The sequence below is a fragment of the Mustela lutreola genome, chromosome 1, assembly GCF_030435805.1.
Source record: "Mustela lutreola isolate mMusLut2 chromosome 1, mMusLut2.pri, whole genome shotgun sequence".
Classification (NCBI taxonomy): domain Eukaryota; kingdom Metazoa; phylum Chordata; class Mammalia; order Carnivora; family Mustelidae; genus Mustela; species Mustela lutreola.
Window position 1 is genome coordinate 212,874,305 of NC_081290.1, and position 23,468 is coordinate 212,897,772.

General features: G+C 50.3%; 1 protein-coding gene across 3 annotated transcripts in view; it reads right to left on the reverse strand.

Annotated features, from left to right (window-relative positions):
- Positions 1-277: 277 nt before the first annotated feature.
- Positions 278-23,468, reverse strand: part of PANX1 (pannexin 1) — a 44,577-nt gene continuing 21,386 nt past the window's right edge. The window contains exons 2-6 of one of the 3 annotated variants that reach the window (XR_009356849.1): positions 18,415-18,551; positions 6,920-7,143; positions 5,215-5,873; positions 4,145-4,805; positions 278-3,025 (exon numbers count right to left, since the gene is read on the reverse strand). Coding sequence is in view for 1 of the 3 variants with exons in the window: in XM_059186363.1 (XP_059042346.1) it covers positions 4,726-4,805; positions 5,215-5,873; positions 6,920-7,143; positions 18,415-18,551 (1,100 nt within the window). In the remaining 2 variants the exon portion in view is untranslated. Of the gene's footprint in view, positions 3,026-3,516; positions 4,806-5,214; positions 5,874-6,919; positions 7,144-18,414; positions 18,552-23,468 lie in introns of those variants that run through there. The other 2 variants (XR_009356848.1, XM_059186363.1) reach the window with 2 other exon arrangements.

The following is a 23,468-nucleotide window of genomic DNA, read 5'->3' on the forward strand; positions in this document are numbered from 1 at the left end:
CGGCATATTGTCCCCGTTCTTCCTCGCCAGGCCTGCGTGGACAATCCCTAATCAGAAAGCATGTGATTTTGGCTTTGCAAATTACAGAAGCTGTGGGCCCTTCATCAAGGGCTTTCTTCCCTTGGTTCCTGCCAGCTGGGTGGGAGCAAGTACCACGACGCCTACTGAATTTTATGTATTTGGCGGAGAGGAAGGAGCCTTGAGCCTCATGACATTTCTGGACTCGTCCTCCATGACATCCGCCCCAAAGAGAAGGCAAGAAATAGGGCAAGACGCATTTTTCATTAGTGAGAGAAGTTTTATTGGGGTGGATGCAAGCCGTGCAGAACGAAAACATTGTTTCCACATTCTCTACAGACAGGGGCAGCCTTGGATCCCTCCTTAAAGGGAAGTCAGAATGCAGAACTTGGACGGGTGACTTGTGGAAATCGAAAACGTCCTAGCGAGAACCACCGAACCTCAGTTTTCAAGACTCTTGTCCTTTTCTTAAGGGTCATTTTCTAACACAGTGATCCGCTGTCATCCTTTGATCTTTGTGGAAGAGCGAGCAATCGTCCTTCCCGAATGACACAGCAGAAAAGAACCCATGTATTTTTCTTTAAAAGTTTGTGAAGATGTTTAGTCATTCAAAAGAATTTAAAGTACGCCTCGAGTACCTCTCCACAGAACTCCATGAGCCTGTAACAGTGGTGCTTTTAAAAAAGCCAACTTGTTAAAGAGGAACGGGTGGCATCAGCTTTTGTAGGGAGCACTTGTGACCCTGTCGAATTCTACAAGGCTTTTCCTCCTCTGGGGGGTGGGGGAGGGGCAGGGGAAAGCACTCACGACAGGAGAAACTATATTAACTTTCAAAAACTTGAAGAACAATCACGGATCAAACCACATGCTTTAAGTGACGAAGTGTTTTTTGCAGCTAAGAAGAGAGCCCCCAAACACAACACATTTCATTTCAAGCAGGGCGAACAAACCAAGGGTGAATTAACATCTATTATGCTCCAAAAAGGACACACTATCCTCTTTGCCAGTCCTTTTTCGGGGCTTCACATTACTTGTGAAAAATAGGGCCCCGGCCAATGACTGTCCCGAAGGGCCATTTCATCTCCGCGCCCTCATCTGAAACCCTAATCAACGCTAACTGCACAATTCAATCATCATTCCTTTTCAAGAGGTTGTTCTGGGAAATGACGGAGATCGGGAGCATCAAAACTTCAATTTCACTAATCACGGCGGGGCAACGCTGCACTTGGACTGAACTTGGGAGAGCGGCCACAAGAAGCAGCTAAGAACCGTCACTGCTTATTTGTGGGGCTGTAGTCATTTTACACAAACATTCCCCTCTCCACAGGAGGCTGAGGGGGTCTCTCCTCTCCTTTCCTGTAGAGGACTGTGTGCCTTTTCGAATCAAATCCCAGCTGCCAACAAGCTTGAGTTCTCATAACTGTGTGTTTGTTCAGCAAATATTTACAGAATGCCTATTACAGGCCAGCCACTGGTTTAGCTCACATTACGAGATCAACCATGCCCATCCTCGTAGATATTCTATTGACCCCGGACTGACAATAAGCAAAATAAACCAATATGAACACATTTTTAAAAAGTGTGCAACACTCCAACCGTGGGAGCATCTGCCCAGCCATCTCCCGACCTTGGCTCATTCTTGGAGAGGACACAGGCTTGGCTTCTACAGACGAAGCACAACCATGCAGTGAGACAGCCCATGCAGCTGGAAGTTTCTAGCGTTTTCACAGCACAATATAGGACAAAGCACTGTCCGAGTGTTAGGCTCACTGGCTCTTCATGCTGGAGAGACAGAACAGGGTCAGTGGCAGCGGCCCTCACCCCCCCACCCCACTGTCATCCACATGCCCTCTTAACTGGCTCTTCACCCGGATTCTGAACAATGAGACCCACTCCTCAGAGGGTACAGCCCACTCAGAAGTTCGCTAGGTGGACACAGAGCAGACGTTGCTGGAAGCAGCTCTCTGGGAGGCCAAAGGGGCCTCCGCTGTGCACTGGGTGGACTGGTCTCCAGCCCCTCACCGTGTGCACACCTGAGGACAGCCCCTGGAGGTGCATTTAGTGTTGTGTGAGCATCACAAGAGAGGGTCTGTGCCTTTCAGGGTTTGTCACTTCCCGGAAGTTTGCAGAAGGTCTACACTGTAAGTCTCTGCCTGTCCTGGGGGAAAAGCAAACAGGTGGCTGGATGCTGCTCCCAGGATGATCGGTTCCAGCCCCAGGTGGTGCCTTTCTAGGAAGATGAGAGCTGGAAACGAAGTCAGTAGCCCTGGGGTACCCAGTTAGGATCCGTCGGTCCCTCTGTAGAAAGCAAGGAATGACTCTTTACCCTCTCAAAGGGAACCCTCAGAAGTCGTTCTTTAAGCCAGCAACTCCCAGGGGATGGAAGAGTTCACTTTCCTGGTAACGCTTTTCCTTGCGCCGGACTGTAGGACGGGCATCCACCTTGGCCTCTTAGCTCTACAGCAGTCATTCATGGGTAACTCCATGGCCGCCGCAGGCTTGACCTCCCCTCTCCCCTGCAGAAGGCCAGTGGAGAAGGGCCACTGGTAACGAGCAGAAGGCCAGTGGAGCTCTTCCTGTGCAAAACCACTCTGTTAGTGTTCTGTCCCAGCTTCATACCACAGGACCAGTGGCTGAAGAGCCTCTGGGAAAAACCAGAACTGGACTCTCAAGACCACCAGCTCCAGGAGACAGGAAAACAAGATGGCGTCTCCCGAGAACACAGACAGCTGCTGGGAGCTTTCTGGAAGGGCCTTTACTGTGGCTACTCCTTTGTACCTGCCTCTGCCTTTGCTGCTTTTGACTAGGCTCTAAACTCCTCAAATATGGGGAATGGCCTTATTTGTCCTGTCCAACAGTCAGGGACGAGCATGACGAGCCTGGGATATCAGGACCTTGGGGGCTCAGCGTGTCGCAACAGGGACAAGGAAGAGCAGGCAAGGACTCCAGCCCCACCAACCATGACAAAAGGGTTACATGGCACAGGACTTAGAGAATTGCTGGTTTCCTGAAAAAAAAAAAAAAGGATCTATTTTACCACTTCAAAAATACAAATTAGGGGCTGTCTATAGAGGAGATGAACCAAGATGAAGCTTTTGGGGGGAAAAGAAGTACCTCCTAGAAAAATAGCTCAGAAATCTTTTCAAATTATAAAAAGAAGCCAGTGTGGGGAGCTGTGACGGAGCACTTGGACACGGTGATAGAAAAATGAAGGAAAGAGGAGTATTTAGGTTCCTGCGATTTCTAAGTCACACGAACTCAAAGGTAATAAATAGCACATAATAATTTAAAGCATGAATGCATCCTTGAGACTCGCCGTCAGCTTTCCATCTCAGACCCCATCACAGAAGTGCAACTAAAATCCACTTCAGTGAATATTCTGAAAAGAGAGTAGAATATTCTCAGAATATTCTGAGTAGCTTATGTAACTTTTGTTTTTCAAACACTAATTAGATTAAGTAAACAACTCTTCTTAGGAGCCAAATGTAAACTTTGAGGTTCCTGAGGATTACTCACTTTAGTAATGTGTTAATTTCCCAAGAATAAAAATAGGGAGATCCACAAACGGAATTTTAAAGGGTTCTGTATAAAATGTAAACATTGTTTGGACCTATTTACATGGTTAGAACTGGGACAGGTTTTAATATACTCTGAATAGGCCTTCATGTGTATGAATTGATGCTTGGGTGTGATACAGCTGTCTGTAACATTTATTCTTTCTCCATCAATGCTAGAACATCCTTCCTAAATGGCCTCCGTTCTGACATCACAGGATTCTACATTAAAATGGATTTTTAAAAGATGTGCTTAAAATATAGATAAAATAAACCACAAAGCTGGTCTGGTTCCAAGCACACCATATGGCCAATATCATTTATAAGTTCTGACTGTAATAAGTGAAATGTCCCTTTTTTTTTTTTTTAAAGCATTCTGTGTTCTGTTCATTTGTTTACCATCCTGTTTTGAGTCTTTTGATAACAGAGGAAGGACCTGCACAGAACCCCTTGGAAAATGGATTGAAATAACCTGTTCTGTCTGCCCAGATCTCCCCACCAGGCTCTGTGACAAGCATCCTCTCCCATACAGAAGTCACAGTTCAACGTCCTCTGGACTCTGCCTGGCTCACCACGTTTCCAGGGTGGAGTGCCATGATTTCGGTTTGCCGTGGCTGACGAGCAGTGGTGTGCATAGAGCCCTGGGGGACAGGAACCCATGCCAGCACTGTCCCCAGAAGAGGACACCGCCAACAGCAAGTCTGCGGCTGGCCAGTGAGTGTTTCCTCTCGTGCAGCGGTCGTTAGGGGCACAGAGGAGGTTCCCAGTAAAGCTGTACCCTGACAGGTCTTATCATTATTTCATGTAGCAAATCCAAAAAGCCTCCCAAAGTCCTTTCTGGTACTGAGTCTTACTGCACATCTTTCCAGAAAGGGGCTTCTTTGAGGCACAAACAGGGCTCTGTGTCTTGCTCTGAATGAGCCTTCCCACCTTCCGGGTGAAGGCCTCACACGTACACTTGCTGGGGCTGGCTCACCCCCATGGTGCTGCTCATCGGAAGTTCATGAACCATGCTCCTACAGCGTTCTGGGGACCGTCATTATCCTTAGGGACTCAGTAAGGCACACTCAGAAGGACCAGCGGGGAACCTGACAGCCGATACAAATTCCATGTCGCAGAGGGCCACAGACCTCAAGGTAAAGGGGAAAAAAAATCAGCAAGAAGAATCGAGAAGTCTTTGCCGAGCATTCGTCTCTCCGTTATTTACTTTAATATCACTGGGTGAGCTCGAATCTGTAAAAACAGAAAACATTTATGACAAAAAGCAAGAACCGACAGCATGAACTACCTTTTCTTCTATCAATCCCGTGTTCTTTGCCTTACAAGGTTTTGCTTCTAAGCCACATTTCAGGGAACAGTGAAGTTAGGTCAGGGCTCCGGTTAAATCAACGAACTCTGTATCTTTTGAGAGAGATGGAAGACAACGGGCTGAGGCCCAGAAGTCTGGGGACAAAGCCAGCAGCACAGGACAAGCGTATGCGAGAAGGACAGCACGGACGGATGCCTGGCGCAGAGACTGTGAGAGCATGACCAAGAAGCAAGAACAGTCTGGAGAAAGCACACTTTCCTCTGGAGATTTGGGGTGGCATCGATTCTTTCCCTCTGTCTCCTAGTATTAAGGCACCCCAAGAGCTCCCCCTACCTTTGAGCTCCGTCATCGGGTCCCCCGGCTCCTCTGTCGTCATCTCCATGGGCTCCGGTTTCTTGCCATCCATGACATCCATCTTGATCATGCCAAGGTTGGTCAGGAGGACCATCGGGTCGATGCCCTGGCCACTGCTTTTAATATTCTCCAGGACCTTCAGACACCTGTAGGACTTGAGCTCGCTTACGTTCTCCTCCAAGAAGAGGTTGTAGAGACTCAGGTCGTTGTACGCCTCCGACTTGAAATGCAGGACATCGAAGGTGGGCAGAATCTCATACACCCTGAGAACATCCGTCTTCTGCCGGAATGGAACGAAGAGCGTGTAGATGACCACGGGGGCCAGTAGCATGTAAACCACGAGGTTGATGAGGCTGAGCAGCTGGAAGACGCCGACGGCGATGAGCTTGCACTGAAAGCGGTCAGGGATGGTGCTGTCGTTCCTCAGGATCCCAGACTTGATGCTGCAGACAAACTCGTCGGACAGCGACGAGAGGCTGATGTAATAGCCCAGGTAGGCGCTCGCGGACAGGACAATGGTGAGTGTCAGCAACCGGCAGCTGACGTACTTGATGGTCAAGTTCCTACAGCTCCTCTTTGTCCTCAGGTACTGCTCCACAATCGGGTACTTGAAGTGGCGCTCAGAGATCTCCCACAGGCTGCAAACAGTAACAACGAAGGAATAAAAAAAAAAAAAAAAATGAAGCCTTCGCGAAGAGCAGATATCGAAGATGTAAACACGCAGGACAGTATCGCGCTAAAAACCTCGAACCCCTTTCCTCCCTCCCTGCTTCACCTATAACTTCGCTGGCGGATCAGGGAATATAATCAGGTCCAAGTAAGAAGACAAGCTACCAAGAACTCTCTCCCCCTTCGTGTTTTAAAGAAGGTCTGGTTAAACAGGTTCCATTTGTAAATTCTTAAAATGCCCAGCATCTGGTGAACACTCCACGTGGACCGTTCTTATTCTAGTGTTTCTAAATCTGATTTAGATCTTCTCTGGTGTGCACAATGAAATAGACCTTCCCGCCCAGGCGAGGCTGTCCCACGGACAGCTCCATGGGTGCGGGGTTCAGATTCGGCCCGCCGGCCTGGGTGGGGTCCCAGCTCTCTCGCAGAGAGCTGGAAGCCAGTGTTTTTTATTTGTGGAAGGGGGAGGCAGAAAATCAACGCAGTTAGTTGTAATGACGTTCTGAGGGTTGAGATAATGTACCCAGAGAAAACACAGTCTCTGGGATAGATAAAGTATTTTAAAAATGAGAGCTATTAATACAATTACCCTTGTTGACAACAGCAACCAGAGGAAGAATGTGAAGAGACCAGGTGCTGCCTGCTCGTTCCCCCACTTCTCTCTCTCTGGTTCTCTAAGCTCAGCGGCCCCATAATCCTCCTCGCTTCTCCACTGGCACCAGTGAGTAGCTAGTGCCATCCTGTTACCCACGCCTTTCAGAACATGAGACGGCGGCATTCCCCTCAACAAGGGAAGGCGTCTGGATGTGAGGACAGGTGCTGGTGTGGGGAGGTGGGATGAGACTGGGGGCCAGCAAGCCTTCCTGGCTCCCACAGTGTGTCTGCAAGTGGATGACAACCCCCCCCCCCACAACCCCATCTACTACAGTGGGAACCCTAAGCCCAGATGGGCAGGAGAAGAACTGAGACCTCATACTCCAAAGCCCAGCAAGATACTTGCTGGGGGCTGAGTTACCTTTGCCCCATGTTTTCCTGAGGGCCTGGAACTGGGCTGGTACCGTCCCTCACGTCCTGACCACACATGCTCTTTGCAGCTTGAATTGCGCGGTTGTAAACTTTGTCAAGTTCTTCCATGATGAACTTCAAATCTGAGCAAAGATGAGGGGCAGCTGTAAAACGCCAGAACAGGGAGGGCAGGTACAGGAGGATAGCCACCAGCAGCAGGATGTAGGGGAAAAACTGAAAAACAAGAGAGCCTGTCAGGGGACCCGCAGAGCCCTCACTTCTGGAACCTAAGGGTGCAAGTGCTGCACACCATTTTCTCCTTTGGAGACCAATGTGCATGCCCACACCAAGTACAGACGGAAATCAGGCTCATTCCCTTGTAACTATTTAAGTCTAAACTCACCTGCCCAGGTAAGTAACATCACTTTTTTAAAAAATCCCCCTTCAATAGAGTTTGAAATAACTGGCAACTACACTAATCACAGAAGGAAACAAAAAACCAAAATGACTTCCATGTCCTTTAGAGTAATCCCTTAATAAAACCCCAGTTAAGGAACAGGTAAATGTCACAGTGGCCTCTGCTGGTTTTGGGGGATTGTTTAATTTTCACTGCCATGGTTTTAGGAGGTCACTAATCTGAAAGCTCTCCCCCTCCCCAATCTGGGAAAATGATGTGGAAATGCCAACTTCGCCCAAAACGGATGAGAAAAATCGTGGCCTCAGTGATCCAGTAATCACACCATCAAACAGGGGCATAAGCAGTTAAAATTCCAAGAATGCAGGATGGACCGTCTGTGCCGGGACAGAGCTGGGGACTGCCCAACACCCTCAGTGTGCACCTGAGCCATCTCAGGTCCAGACCAGCCAATCACCATGGACCACAGCCCTGCAGAGAGCATCTGGACATGGATGTACATGAGAAAGAAACATGGGGGGAGTCTGGAGTCCAGGAAAGCAAAGAGCACCCAGGAACCAGGGCTATCGGGAAAGCCTCAGAGCAGGCAAAGGAAGACCACAAACTACAGTTAGCATGGATCCGAATTCAAGTTCGTCTTTGTGTCCTTGGGTGCTGAGGTCACTGAGCTTCTGACTCTCAGGCTCCCGATCTATGAAACGGTCATGTAAGAGATGTACATGTAACTTAAGAGATTAAGTTAATTTGTGTCAACTGTTTAGCATGCTGCCCAGCATGTAAAATGCACAACACACCAACAGAAGGGCTACCTTGGGGACACATCATACCCTTGGTCCTCACAACCACCCTGCCAAGGCCTTTACTGATTGGTTTCCCTCCACCAAGGGGAAGAAGAAGCCCAGAATGGTTTCTGGTCACAGAGCACAAAGCCAGAGCCAGGGACAGAACAGGAAGCCGGACCTTTCTGAACCCAGAGCCGTGCCTTTTCCACAATACACCACAGATTGTTTCACTTCTCTGGAAAACTTCTCCCCGTCTTTTGGACTGGTCTCTCCCGTCTCCTCAGAGGTTTAGTGATGGCCTCGGGAGGACACAGATCTCCCAACCCACATGTCTGGGAGCAGGCAGCAGACCCAGCACTGGGCCTCTTGCCATCAAGTCAGATGTACAGAAAAGCTGCAAAGACCGTATAGGGTGTTCTCGAATGACATGCACCTGGTGTTCCCACTGTCAACACTTCACATTTCTGTGGTCCACTTGTCAAGATGAAGAAGCCATCATTAACTCAATTTCAGACTTGCACTTGGATTTCTCCAGCAGTCCCATCATTGTCTTCTTTCTGCTCAAAGATCGGTCTGTTGATTTAGTTGTCATGTCTCCCTCGTCTCCTTGGTTCTGTGATAGTTTCTCGGGTCTTTCCTTGTTTTTCATGCAGAATAGTATTTTTTCTAAAGATTTTAAGTAATCTCTACAGCCAACATAGGACTTGAACTCACAACCCCAAGATCAAGAGTCACGCCCTCCACCGACAGCCTGCCAAGCAGCCCAAGAATAGTATCTTTAAATGTGTAAGGTAATACCTAAAAGTTCACCAAAGAAGTGGATAATTGAGTTACCACAACATCAAAAAACAAATTTATGTGTGTTTGACATATCGTCTGACACCAACTTGAAGAGGTAAAGGTCTCTGTACCAGAATCACAGATACCACTGACATCAGAGATTACTGCCTGCACGATACGTATTTCTCGATGTTAAATTTTAGTTAGAGATGCATTAAAAAAAAAAAATTCAAGCTGTCACGTTTTCCTCTCCAGGGTCACAGCCTCTCTGACACATTCCTGGAGGCCACATAGCACCAAGGTCACCTCACCAATGCTTCCACCTCCATCTGGGGTTCTGGCCTGGGATGGGCTTTCTCCAAACCACGAACCCAGTTTGCAGGGACCCACTGCACTGTGACATGCACAACAGGCTGTGATCTGGTGAACTCTGGCCATGTCACTCACAGTTGGCTGTGGTGAGAAGCTCGTGTTCTACAGGGCGCCTATTTGCACCGTGTGCAATGGCATCGGTGCTATTCCCAGAATAGAGAGCCAAGCGTTTTCTTGGGGAGCTGCAGGGAGGTGGCTATTTCCAATTTGGGGCTGTGGGATACCTTTACAAGTCTCTTTTGTCTCAAAGTTATTTGAATTGCAGAATTTTTACCTCAAGCTGTTCTTCTGGATGAAAAAGTGACTGTTCACAGTCTGTGGCACTTTTTCCAATAGGCCCGTGCGGAGCAATAATTAGTACCGATGACTAGATCGGCATAGCTCACGGTTATTGGAAAAATGAGTGTTCAAAGCTATTACACATTGGGTGTTTGCTTTCTCCTCGGATACCCTGTTACCTTGATCACCTCTGCAAGGAATGCAGCTGAATAACGCCCCATTTCTTGGTTGTCTGCACAGTTAATCCTCTTGTTTTTCATCCAAAACAAAAGTGTGACTTTCAGTGACTCAGCAACAAGGTGGAATCAAAATCAATTCAATTGAAACAGGAAATCCAAAAAAACATTAAAATCCTTTTGTCCACATACAGAACATAGGAAAATTGCCAAACTTTAGGAGTGCACCTGCTGGATGGGATTGGCTTTGCTTGTGAACTCCAGCTGCTCTAAATGAGGTCTGAGACACTTGGCATCTCTCAAAGTCACGGCTGTCATGTCAGCACTGAGCTCTTCCGTGACAGCAAAGCTTCTCAAAGCCCAGTAGAGCCAAACGGCAGCACAATTTCCAGTCTGTTTGCCTTCAAAGTTTCTTCCAAGTGTTGTTTCTGGAAGGGGTTGCAGTTCGGACAGCAGAACTTCCAGATGGAAGGAAGCCTGGAGGGGCTCTGGTACAACCTCCCTCTACATTCCAATCCCCCCTGCCTCGTGGAAGGTGAAGATGTGTCCACTTAGGCCCGAACAGCTCCTCCCCTGAAATGTACGTGGTCACGGCTGATGGCACTAAATGCACAGGGGTAAATTCATTCCAAATCATCCGGGCTGGGGGGAACCTGGCTGGCTCAGACAGTGGAATATACCACGCTTGATCCCGGGGTTAGGAGTCTGAGCCCCATGTGGGAATGGAGATTACTTAAAAAAATAAAATCTTAGGGCACCTGGGTGGCTCAGTGGGTTAAAGCCTCTGCCTTTGGCTCAGGTCATGATTCCAGGGTCCTGGGATCAAGCTGCGCATTGGGCTCTCTGCTCAGCAGAAAGCCTGCTTCTCTTCCTCTCTCTCTGCCTGCATCTCTGCCTACCTGTGATCTCTGTCTGTCAAATAAATAAATAAAGTCTTAAAAAAAAAAAAATCTTAAAACAAACAAAAAACCCATCTGGGTTGGCAGCTGGGCCAGGCAGGAATACCAGCTAGTAATTAAATGATCAAAACATTAAAGCGACAGGCACTAAATATGTTGGTCCTTAAGTACTGAGCGACGAGAAGTTTCCTTGGGAAGGTCAAGGAAGGCTTTACAAAGAGATGACACCTGAACTAGGTCTTCAAGGACAGTGAGGCAACGAGAACATACAAGAATGCCATTCATACATTAAGACTCCACTCAAATCTCCTCTTTTTTGTGGCCCTTTGGACACACTCTTTCTGCTACATAGAATTCTCTCTCCTTTTCTGCCTAGTGAATTCCTATCCATCCAGGGCACCAAAGCTACAAGCAAGCCCAGGATGAGGACACAGTAAGAGCAGAGGCTGGAAGAACGTACTGGGTTGAAGGGTGCTCCCTCCCCGGCCAAAACATACACACAGAACCGCAGAACGTGACCTTGTTGGGAAATAGGCCAGAGCTTGCCGGTCACCACCAGAAACAAGAGGAGAGGCACACAGTTCTCTCCCTGAGCCCCCAAGAAGGAACCCGCCATGCTGACACCTTCATTTCCAACTCCTGGCCTCCAAAAATAGGAGCGAATGAATTTGTTGTGCCAAGCCATGGAGGGGGTGGTGGTGGTTTGTTACAGCGGCCGTAGGAGCTCATTTCAGGCAGAAGCAGGAACTAAATTACGGAGCCCTCGGCTTCCCACATTATAGGCGGTGGGAAGTCACCAGCGCAGAGCGTGGTGAAAACTTCCTTGAATCCTACAAGCTGTGGAGAAGGGAACCCACTGGAGAGGAGGGAGACAAGGCAGGAGGTCGCGGCGGCAGAGCGGTGGGGAGGGCTCTGCACTGGACGGAGGCAGCAGCGGTGGGGAGAGCGAGGCAAGAGCCACAGACGGCGAGAAACAGACGCTGCAGTGCCCACGTGGAAGGGATGGATGGCAAAGGGAAGAACAGAGGCTAATTCGGGGTTTCTAGCTTATGCAAGGGTGTGGGTAGTACCATTAGCTGAAGTGAAGAAACAAGAAGGAACGGATTCCCAGCAGAGGGGAGTGAGGTGGGAGGTGGACGGGAGATGAGAAATTGTGAACGTAAGACGCCCATACTCAAGAACTCACATCCTAGTGGAGAGGTGCAGTAGGCAGCTGAAAATAATGGGGGGAATCCAGCTGATCTTACGGTTCAGGACTGTGTAGCACAGAGATGGTCCGAGCCAAGAAGCGCCTGAGCTCATCCAAGGAAAATGCGCAGCAGGGGCTGAGAGGGGCAGGGAGGGATGCGGGATCCTGACGTTGAGGGTCGGGCGAAAAGAGAACCCCAGGGGTGCCTGGGTGGCTCTGTCATTAAGCGACTGCCTTCAGCTCAGGTCATGATCCCAGGGTCCTGGGATGGAGCCCTGTGTCGGGCTCCCCACTTGGAGGGGAGCCTGCTTCTCCCTCTCCCTCTGCCTACTATTCTCCACTGGTGGTCACTCTCTCTCTGGCAGTCAAATAAATAAAATCTTTTTAAAAAATAAAAACACACACAGAAGAGGTCTCCTTTTGGCCTCATGTTGTTCAGACCATAACTTACTTTAAGCATAATCCCAGATTTGGGAAGTCTCAAGTGAAGGGCTACACAGAAAGGCCAGCGCGTCCGTGAGCAGCTTACAGAGGACGGAGAAGAAAGGCGGGTTCTCCTCCCTACTCTGCACTCAAGGGAAGACACCCAGGGTAGCAGGCGTCATGACTCGGGACACTGGGGGAGGGTCCTGGCACAAGGGGAGACCTAGAGAAGAGAGGACGGTAAGGCAAGCATTTACGGGTGGAAGCAGAGAGTCCTGAAGGCAGAATTAGAACCAAGCGACGAGGAAGCAAGGCCAAACGTTCCCGAAGATCTATACGAAAATGGAACAAACTGTTTGGGAAGCAGGGAGTTAGTTCCCTTCCAGAGAGTCATTTGGGAGGGCTTTAGAATTCTCCATCAGGGGTGGGCAAAGGCTCTCCTGCGAACGGCCAGACAGTAAATGTCTGTGAGCCACAGGAGCCCTGGTGCGCACGTGAGAGCAGACGAGGGAACATGTAAAGGAACGGGCATGGCCTCGCGCCAAGAAAACTATTCGCGGGCGCCTGGGTGGCTCAGTGGGTTAAAGCCTCTGCTTTCGGCTCAGGTCATGATCCCAGGGTCCTGGGATCGAGCCCCGCATCGGGCTCTCTGCTCAGCAGGGAGCCTGCTTCCTCTCCCCTCTCTGCCTGCCTCTCTGCCTACTTGTGATCTCTATCAAATAAATTAAAAAAAAAAAAGAAAAACTATTCACAGAAATAGCTGATGGAGGAGCAGCAGGGTTTGGTGGAAGCACATACGTCCGAGTCTGTCCACCCCATGCTCTGGATCCTTGCTTGTCCGAGCGTGGTCCACAGAGCACAACTGCAGGATCACCCTTGCCAGGAAGAACACAGGCCCCGCCAGACCTACCGGGCTGGAGCCTACATCTCCACAAGGTCCCAGATGACTAACGAGCACACACAATTTGTGAAACCCGGGGCCAGGTGAGTGGTACCCACCCGGAAGCCCAAGGCGACCAGCAGCATCAGCACCTTCTGGGAGACTTAAGAAAACCAGATTCCTGGCCCTCCGGATCCGGGATTTTCACACACCCCTGCCCCTCGGGGGTAATGCTAAGGTATGGAAACCTATGGTCTGGGAGTCTCCGTGGATCCCTCCAAACTAAGTTTCACTAAATCCACTTAAATAAAGATTTGTCCATTCTATTAATTTTATTTTCTTATTCTGCAGCTTTTTTGTTTCAGTCAAAACCTTGATTTCCTGTTTCAGAAAAGAAAAAGCTTGCCTAGCCGCTGCCTACGTTAAGCTCTTGAAACAAAGAACAGAATGCTAAAAGGGAAAAAAAAAAAAGCCCATTATCAAAGAGTCCTTGAGCACCACCTGCCGGTCCCCCTGACTGCACACACATTTCTATAAAAGCCGTTCCTTGGAGCTACTGGAAGCTGGAGTGAGTGGAGGAGGAAGAGAAAGGGAAGGGTGAAGTAGCAGCTTGGGGGGAATCACGGTATTCCTTATACTGGGTCCACAAACTCCACATGGATGTACACTTAAATATTTCAGTGGGTAATTTCTTTGGGGGGAGTTTGGGCTCCATGGGGGTAGGTCTTGTGTCGGCCCTGACTTGAGGACTGTTCCCATAAACCCTGGGCCTCCAGCGCCCTCCCCCTGGCCTTGGGCGGCTCCCAGAGAATGAAGCCTGAGCAGGCCCTAGAAGCTGCTTCATTTCCCCACCTCCCCCCAGCAACAGATGTGTACTGAGCCCCTGCCACAGGCGGTGCCCTGTCCCAGGCGCCTGCCGCCGCATGAGACTTGGGAACCTGTGTTAGTTAGCAAAATTCAGTAGAATTCGGGCAAGTATGTGCTACCTCCCACGGTTGTTCCGGGAACAGCACAGGCTGCTCTGGGAACGCACAGCAGAGACCAGAGTGTGGGGCAGCTCACGTTCTGCTCAGCCAGCGCCCCGTTTTCGGGATCTGCCTACCTAGAGGCAAGTAATGCAGATTGCTGTCCATGCAGTGGCCTCAGGGCCTTAGTCCTGGAGGCTTCGTGTTGACCCCACCAGGCCCTGGAAGTGACTGGACTTGGGAACAACTCTCAGTCTGGAGGTTCAGAGGAAGCTTCCAGGCAGACAGAGTAACACATTAGGAGGTGGATGGATTAGAGGGATTAGGGGGAGCTTCTGGGGGTTGGATCTGGAGCTCCGGAAGGGCGCGGGTTGCCAATGAAGACCCGGGTGCTGATGGCAGAGGAGAGGAAGCCGAGACAGATGTCAGGTGAGATGATCCAGGGAAAGGGGCAGCATGACAATGGAAGGGGCCTAGGATAGAGGCCTGGAAGAGCCCCAACTTCTCAGTGATGGGCAAAGGAGAAGCAGTCTGCCAAGGAGACCCTGCCCCAAGAGTCCGGAGCATTTCTGAAGAATGAGGGCATGGTCTGCTGAGAGCAGTCAGGTGGGATAAGCCCCAGGAGGCAGGCATTTACGTGGCATCACAGGGCTGCTGGGGACGTGGGGAGAGCGCTCTAGATGACAGATGTGCCAAAATGAACTCGGAGTGAGGCGGCCATGGGAGTGGAGGACACGAGGAAAGGGGGGTAAGCCCTTGGGGAGCAGATAGAGGGTGGTGCGTCACAGGCATCATCTGAGAGGACAGAGCTCCCGTGGGATTCAAAGGTCTGTGGGCCACCTCCGGAGCTGTGAACGACTGAGACTGACTGGGCGCATGACATCGAGGGAGGTGGGGATGACACAGCCAGATGCCCAGAACAGCTGGGAGGTGGGCTTCTGTGTAAAGGAAGCCCAGCTAGGGTAAGGAGTGAAGCCGTGCAGAGAAGACACACACCTTCGTGCCTGTCCCAAATCAAGAGCCCCCCTCTGCACCACTCTGCTGCCAGAAAATCCTTTCTGTGTGGAGCTGAGGCTCACCAGGTGAGCCTGGGGGCAGCATGCAGACTTCTGAAGCCACACTCAGCAATTAAGAGTCCACTGAATGCAGAGAGGCTGAAAGAAAACCACCGGGAAGAACTCTGGAAACTTGGGGTGGAATCCAACAGCCCTACGTCCGGGTGTATGCTTGTAAGACTGGTGGGCAGGGGCTTGCGCAGATGCCCGTCCACTCATGTCTGTGCAGCATTCCCGGCAAGAGCTGGGAGGCAGAAGCCGCCTAGGGGCCCCTGGGGGGGCGGGGAGGCGGGGACACACAAGACAGTGGTCAACACACGTGATGGAGTCTGACTCAGCCTTAGAAAGGGAGGGAGTTCTGGTGACGCGACAAGACAATGTGAGAAGGATCGTGAAAACGTTATGCAGAGTGAGATAAGCCAGACGTCAAAGGACACATCTCCTACGACTGCAGCTACAGGAGGGGCCCGGAAGAGCAGACAGCGGACAGCAGGACGGTGGGGGCTGGGAGTTTCAGTTTGGGAAGGCGAGAAGAGTCAGACCGATCTTGGCAATGGGCGTACTTCACGCCACACAGATGCACACCTGAGAATGGCTAGGAAGGTAAATTTCACGCGGTGTGTACTCTGTCACCACTAAACAAAAACACCGGAAGAGGAAATCAGCGTGGAAACAAAGCAGCTAGAATCGTGCAGTCTGGACCGGCCAATACCACCATATGGATGTGCACATCTGCCCTCGCTTTTGGCTCTCCTCCCGCCTGGCTGCAGCCCTAGCTTCTGCGACAACCTGCATCAGTCCCCAGGGCTGCTCTGACCAGGGCCCACACGCCAGGCAGTTTAAACAATGCTTTCCCTCTGAGTTCGGGTGGCTGCATGTCTAAAACCAAGATGTGGGCAGGTCCGGGTTCCCGCCAGTGCCACAAGCAGAGGACCCTTTTGGCCTCGTGCACGGTGTGGCCCAGATGTTTTGCTTGAGCCTCTGTGTCACATGCCGTCTTGTCCCCAGCATCTCAGATCTCCTCCCTCTGTGTCTGCAAACAGATTTCTCTCTGTTATGACGGCACTAGTCACAGAGGACAGTCACCTGTCCCAACTCTGGGAGGACCTCACCTTAACTAATTCCACTTGCAAGAATCCTGTTCCCACAAAAGGTCCCATTTGGGGGATACAGGTGTTAGGACATCAATACATCTTTTAAGGGATATAATTCAACACTTCCCACAAAAGGTCCCATTTGGGGGATACAGGTGTTAGGACATCAATACATCTTTTAAGGGATATAATTCAACACACAACACCACCCAAATGAAGATGTGGAATTCTTGGACATTGGCTATTTTTTTTATCGACTCCTGAAATTACACGTGAAAACCTGGACAAGGATTTGAGGCTCCGGATGAAGTTAGCTGCCTCTGGAGAAGATTTATTTTTGCTGCTGGCTGGTGGACAGACTAGAGGCATTGATGATCCTCCTAGCTCCTCATCCCATCAGTACTGAAATGGTTCAAATCAGGACTCTAGTCCCCATGAGGGCTGGTCTAATTCAAGATCATCCCTTACTCCCCAGGTACGGACTTTGGAGCCTGAGGCGTTGGTCCAGGGTCCTTCCAACGTGGCTGGTCCCACCTCTAATTTCTGCCCCCAGCCCTGTGAATCTGGAAAGATCTCTCTGCCAAACTTCCATCCAAATAAGCTGGAATATCACCACCAGAAAGAGAGCTGCTCAGCCTCTCACTGGCCCTGGAGACAGAAGGCTTGGCTGCCCCCACTGCTATACGTGGTTTCTGCCTCTCTATTGCAGGGGCAGGGGACAGCCGGGGACCCGACTCTAGTCTTAGAGCTGGCAACTAGTCCTGAGTCCCCGGCTTGCTCTCTCCAGGTGCCCTTCACCTTATACTGCAGCAAAATCCTTGAGTTTCTTCCTGCTCTAAAAGTTTCAGTTTCTACCTCCCCTGCCAGCACTTACACCAGACAAGCCAGATTATACATTCTTCTGTGGCTCCATTAATGCCCAGCCCAGTGACAAATTACAACCTCCCTTCTCCCAAGAGCATCACAACAAAGGGACCTAAGCCATAACTGCATGGATTTCGACTTGCTAACAAGGGTGTTCAGCTTCTGGAACTATGCCCATTCATGTCGTTATTGGTTGGCCTGGCTACTACACATGCAAAGTTGACGGGGACCCAATGGATGCCAAGGCTAAAAGTCAAGGAGAAAAGCCCAACCCCAGAGAAGAAAGAAGTCATTGTCGGGCATCACTGTGCCTGAGAGCATGCAAGAAATAAACAGGGGAAGAGGCCTGAGTCATAGTAAAAGACTTAAACAGCTCATTTTTAGAAAGAAGGATGCTGTGTGTTCAACAATAGGTCAAGGCTGGAAAGAGTCAAACGTCAGCCTTTGGCTTTTCAGAAAGTAAAACAGCATGCTTTCCTCAATGGAGGAGAAGAGCAGAAGAAACACACATCTTCTATTTGTTTTCACAATGGACAAAAGACCAGCGATTGAAAATAATGACAGGCAGACGCATGATACTACTTCTGTATGCACAGAGAAGACCTAATGCAGCCACTCCCTTACACAGAGAATGTTCTCCTGCACAAACCCACAGACTCTGGCTCAAGTTCCTCATGGCCCATCCTTCATGCACCCATCTCCCCATCTCCACCGCTCCCCCAACACGGAGCTCCTAACTGTCTGTACCTCTTCTCTGCAGGATGCCGTGTCTCCCATGTAGTGCGCCTCCCTGTCCTTGCAGTATCTGGACCCATCAGAGACAGAGCAATCTGTCCCGAAGGCTGTGTTGCAGCCAACACCTCCGGAGGGAGTCCTCACCAGGCTTCCCGACGTTCCAGCAGAACACACTGGCTGTACATCAGCCCTTACTTTTGCCAGGAGACCCTGTTAGCAGTGAAAAGGCATCCAAACAGGTGCGAGTGCTAGCTCTGCCCCGCCTAACACTGCCCACCCAGGCTCCACTGGGAGCCTACTCTGCATCAGACACCACTGGGCAGTAAGGATAGAAAGGGGACTAAGACATAAAAGGTGTCCCCGGGACAGAGCTAAAATCAAAGAGTGCTCCTATGTCCTCAGCTGCTAGCAAGGGTGCTGGACCAGGTCATCTCCGAGGTCTCTCTTGACTTGAACGCACTCTAGCTGTCTGATCCGTGGGATGGAGCTACGGGCTGGCCCCAGTCTGTGTGTGGCCGTGGACAAGCGTGGCCTCTCGGGGCCCCGTTCCCACATTTACAGAGCAAACAGGTGAGACTCCCACATATCCACAGTTACCTTATGCAGCCACAGCGGAAGGCGTCCAGAATCACCTTGCAGGGAGCCCTGCTGAACAGCAGCCCAGCAGTAGGAATCCACAAAGGCAGCCTGCCGCCAGGAGAAGGAGCTTGGGGAGAAACAGCTTATCTGGGTACCTGAGAAACAAAAACAGATGGTGCCAAATAAACGTGAGTGCAGGGTCTGGACCCGCCCCTCCAGCCCCAGGCCTCCCTCCCGTGTTAGTGGAGTCATGCGGCGCCATGTCAGGCAAAGATCACAATGAAAACCCAGCGCCAAGGTTCGCACTTGGGCTGAGTATCTGAGAGATTTTCGGCCAACACAGGTGGTGAGGGCAGCTTGGGCTCTGCTGGGGAAGGCTCTGGAAAGAAGTGAAACCACCATATAAAAGAGAAAAAATGGCCGGGAAAAGAACCAGGGCCCAAAGCGTTGCAGGGAGACATGTACAGGACTGCTTGAATGCAGGTGAGGACTGAGAGAAGAGAGGGGTGATGGGGCAGGGGGAGCGGGAGGAGGAGGAGGAGGGTCGGTCAGAAAATGGGACTAGCGGAGGAGTCCTTCAGAACACAGAAGTCAGGGCTTCGCGCCTGACGAAGGGAAGGCCAGAGGAAAGTCTGGTGATGGGCCACTGGAGGGCAAATCAGCAGTTTTCTGTCTCCTCCAAGGCAAACAGTGGCACAGGCGAAAGCACAGCCCGAGTGGGAGTGCGCAGCCCCGCAGACAGGGGATGGGTGCGGGGTGGGCGGAGGGAGATGTGGTGGAGCAGGTGTGCACGGCAGGTGCAGGGACCCGCGACTCAGGCCCAGAGCAGCTGCACCACCTTCCACTCCCCGCGTGGACAGAGAGATGCCACGTGCTTGGGCTCTGCTGCTGGTTCTATTCAAACCCAGTCCTGCCAATCACAGCTGGGTGGCCTCGGGTCACTTCACCTTCCCAAGCCACGGCTCTCCAAATGGACGCTGGCCTTGATGCCTGCGTTCTCCGTAGGCAGCCTGGTTCCCAGGAGTTGCTCAGTAAGCATTAGTTCTTCTGTACGAAATAACTAGCAAGTGCTGTTACTGCTTGAAAAGTAGGGGGCTGCCCACCTGAGACACAGGGGAAAGGGACGGTAGGAAGGCACCTGGGTGGACTTCCCTTGTCTCTGGGACAGAAAAACACCCAAAGAGTCACCTCCCTCTGTGGACGGGGAGGACTTTATACTTGTGGCAGGAGAGGGCAGTAAGTGGGGGAGGGGCGCTGTTGTCTAGGGAGCAGAGTCTGATGGTGGAGGAGGTACAATGGACCCAGAGCAGTCCCCCTTCATCGGGGACTTCTGTGCCTGGAGACATTAAGAAAGGACTTCTTAGGGGGCATTTGGGTGGCTCAGTTGTTCAGTGTCTGCTTTCAGCTCAGTTCATGATCCTGGTCCTGGGATTCAGCCCCATATCCAGCTGGCTCCCTGCTCTGTGGGAAGCCTGCTTTCTCCTCTCCCACTCCCCCTGCTCGTGTTCCCTCTCTGTCAAATAAATAAATAAAATATTTAAAAAAGAAAGGAAAAGAAAAGACTTCTTGGCAAGAGCCCTTAGGGGAGATGGTTGTGAAAACTCACACACTATTCGAAAGTGTCTGACAATCGGGTATGTTCTTGCCAGCCTGGAATGGCTTAGACATGAGTTGGGGGTAGGTCCTGGATTTCCAGGATCTTTCAATTCTCATATCCCATTGAACTTGAGTTCTTGCATTCTATAAAAATAGACTAGCCGGAACAGCGCAGAGCCATGGGGCTGACTTCACAAAGCTCTTGTGTTAGCATGACTTTGCTAAATGCTGCCCACGCAGTCCTACCCACCAAGGCTGACCGAGCCCAGTGGCAGACACACGGGAGGCAGCCCCAGGGTTATAAATGGATGGGCAGCTGGCCCAGAGAAGAGTGTCCAAATGCTTGCTCATGAAAATGGGCCGTGCTGGCAGGAGTTCAGGAAGATCTGTCCGCCCCGTGTATCCGTGAGGTACAGTCCTCACCATGCGCATAGCCAACACGTCGTAACATTCTTTCTACAGGAGAGTGTGCAGCAAGTCCTGTCTTGAGACTTCCCAAACCTATCCCTATGTGCTGGCAGAAAACGGCAAAGCGTAAATAACTGAACTGTTTATACCAAAGCTTTTGCAAAAGAGGAAGAAAGAAAACATAACTGAGTCTATAGAGAGACAGAAATTACGGCGGCGCTGAGCTCAAAAGTAAATGCTCTTCGTCTGCAACGGAAGGTCAGAAGAAAAGATGACAGACAGCCAATATTCACGGGACACTAAGCAGCCCTTAACTCACTGCCTCACACTGAATCAGAGAGGGAGGGAACACGATGCCTTCTCTTCCTTTCGCCCTCAATGAAACCGAAGCTCAAAGTCACCCCTACCGGAGCTAGTGGCTGGTGATGGCAGAATTTTAATCCCTCAGTCTCTTACGCCCTCCCCTCTGGGCCAGTTGCTCCAGTGAGGGCACGCTGGAGAGGTCCCGGACCCAGCATCTGCAGGAAAGGAGGTGGTTTGGGAAAGGGGTCCCTCCAAGTGAGCACGAGGGGCAGAACTTTCTGGGAAGACTCAAGGACAAATGCAGGAAAGGAAACAGATCAAGCCCTGAGGGGTATTTCTGGGCCAGCTGTCAGAAACAAAGGAAGCCCAGAGCCAGGCAGCAGCTGGAGCCAAACTGATGGGAGTAACTGGAAAGGCAGAACAAGAGGGCCTGGGCTGTGCAGGTCCTGCACCTCTGCCTGGTCCCGGGCAGCAGACCAGCCTGGCTTCCGGGCACACACCTGCCAAGTGCTCAGCAGCCACCGGAGCCTAGGATGCCGGGGACCTGGAGCGTCCTGACTCATCTCTCCAGACGTACTTCCACCACCTTCATCCCACTGAGTCTTCAAAATCATACACAGGCACCTAAGTATGGTGCTTTGTCTATTTTCCTACTGTGTCTAGTACAGAAAGCTTCTGGGTCCAAAAGAAAAAATAAAAAAGGGCACTGAACCAAATTAATTCACCAGGTCTCTGTTTTCCACACCCAAGACTGTTTCTTTCTTTATTTTTTTAAGAGAGGGAGGTGGGGTGGGAGGAGCAGAGGGAGAGGGAGAGAGAGAGCACCCAAGCAGGCCCCATGCCCGGTGAAGAGCCTGATGTGGGGCTGGAGCTCATGACCCCGAGACCAAAATCCAGAGTCGGATGCTTAACCAACTGAGCCACCCAGGCACCCCCCAAACCCAGCTTTTTAAAAAGAACCCCCCAAGGCAATAATTAGCCAAGACGGGCCATAATCAAGTGTTATCTCGTCAATGAGTTCTGAGATCTGAGCCCCAGTGAGTTCTGAGCCCCAAGGCACTACCCATTCCTGCTAGAAAGAGCAGAATGAATGGTTTTCCCCTTCAGGGCCCAACAAATTAGACAGAGGCCCCATCAGTGCACAACACCCTCCCTAAATGGACAGGGAGAAGAGCTCATACCTAGCAACCTCTGGTCCAGGACGGGTGACCACAACACAGCACAGTCAAAGGGAACCCACAACCAAGTTGGCAAGCCTCACACGGAACCTACGTGGCTGCTTTCATTCATTCAAGCGCTGATGGCTTAAAGAACAGAACAGAAAATGGGTTGCTAAGTGCAGAAGCAGAAGGAGAAAAGGAAGTTGGATGCAGACTTCCTTTTCTCCCACAGAACCATGGAGCCAGATTACACCCAGAAGAAAAGACTGGAGAACGAAGCAGCAGGCTGAGTGGTTCCTCTCCTGTGGTTGAGAACCCAGAAAGTACACCACAGGAATGAAGGGCTTGTATAAAGCTGGTGTAAAATCTGACGATTGTCCAGTGAATAACATTCCCATGACCTGGGTACCAGGGCAAAAAGGCACGAAAAGAACTCAATGTTCCAGGAAAGATGCAAAGTAGGACTCCATATACCTACCTGTTATTTTCTTTTAAAACTTGTGACAGCTGGGGCACCAGGGTGGCTCAGTGGGTTAAAGCCTCTGCCTTTGGCTCAGGTCATGATCCCAGGGTCCTGGGATCGAGCCTCACATCGGGGTCTCTGCTCTGCAGGGAGCCTGCTTCCCCCTCTCTCTCTGCCTGCCTCTCTGCCTACCCTGTGATCTCTGTCTGTCAAATAAATAAATAAAATCTTAAAAAAAAAAAAAAAAACTTTCTTTAAAAAAAAAACCAAAAACTTGTGACATCTGAGATTAACTCAAATACGCAGAATATTACAGAAAATAATAGGAGTGTATGTGATATGGTGAGTGCTGTGAAATGTGTAAGCCTGACAATTCACAGACCTGTACCCCTGGGGCTAGTAATACATTATATGTTAATAAAAATCTAAAAAGAAAATAAAAAATAATAGGCACCCAGGAATTTAAAGCAATATGAACATTTTGCTGTATTTAACCATTTTCTTAAATTAAGCATTTTATTTTTATTTTTTTCCCACCTACAGAGAAATTACAGGAATATTCCAATGATGTTCATCCATTGAAAGGAAGGAAATCCTGTCATTTGAAACATGGATGGACCTTGAGGGCATTCTGGTAAGTGACAAGTCGCACAGAGAAAGGCAAATACTGTATGATCTTGCTTAGATGTTTTATCCAGTAAAACCAAACTCCTAGAAACAGTCTGGTAGTTGCCAGAGGGGGAAGGTGGGGGTGAGGTACAGGAAACGGATGCAGGTGGTCGAAGGGTACAAACTTCCGACTGTACGATAAGTTCTGGGGATGTAATATACAGTGTAGTGACCATAGTTAAAACTACAAAAGCTGCTGCTAAGCAAATCTTTTTTTTTTTTTTTTTTTAAAGATTTTACTTATTTATTTGATAGAGATCACAAGTAGGCAGAGAGGCAGGCAGAGAGAGAGAAAGGGAAGCAGGCTCCCTGCTGAGCAGATAGCCTAATGCGGGGCTCCATCCCAGGACTCTGGGATCATGACCTGAGCCCAAGGCAGAGGCTTTAACCCACTAAGCCACCCAGGTGCCCCTGCTAAGCAAATCTTAAAAGTTTCATCACAAGGGCGCCTGGGTGGCTCAGTGGATTAAGAC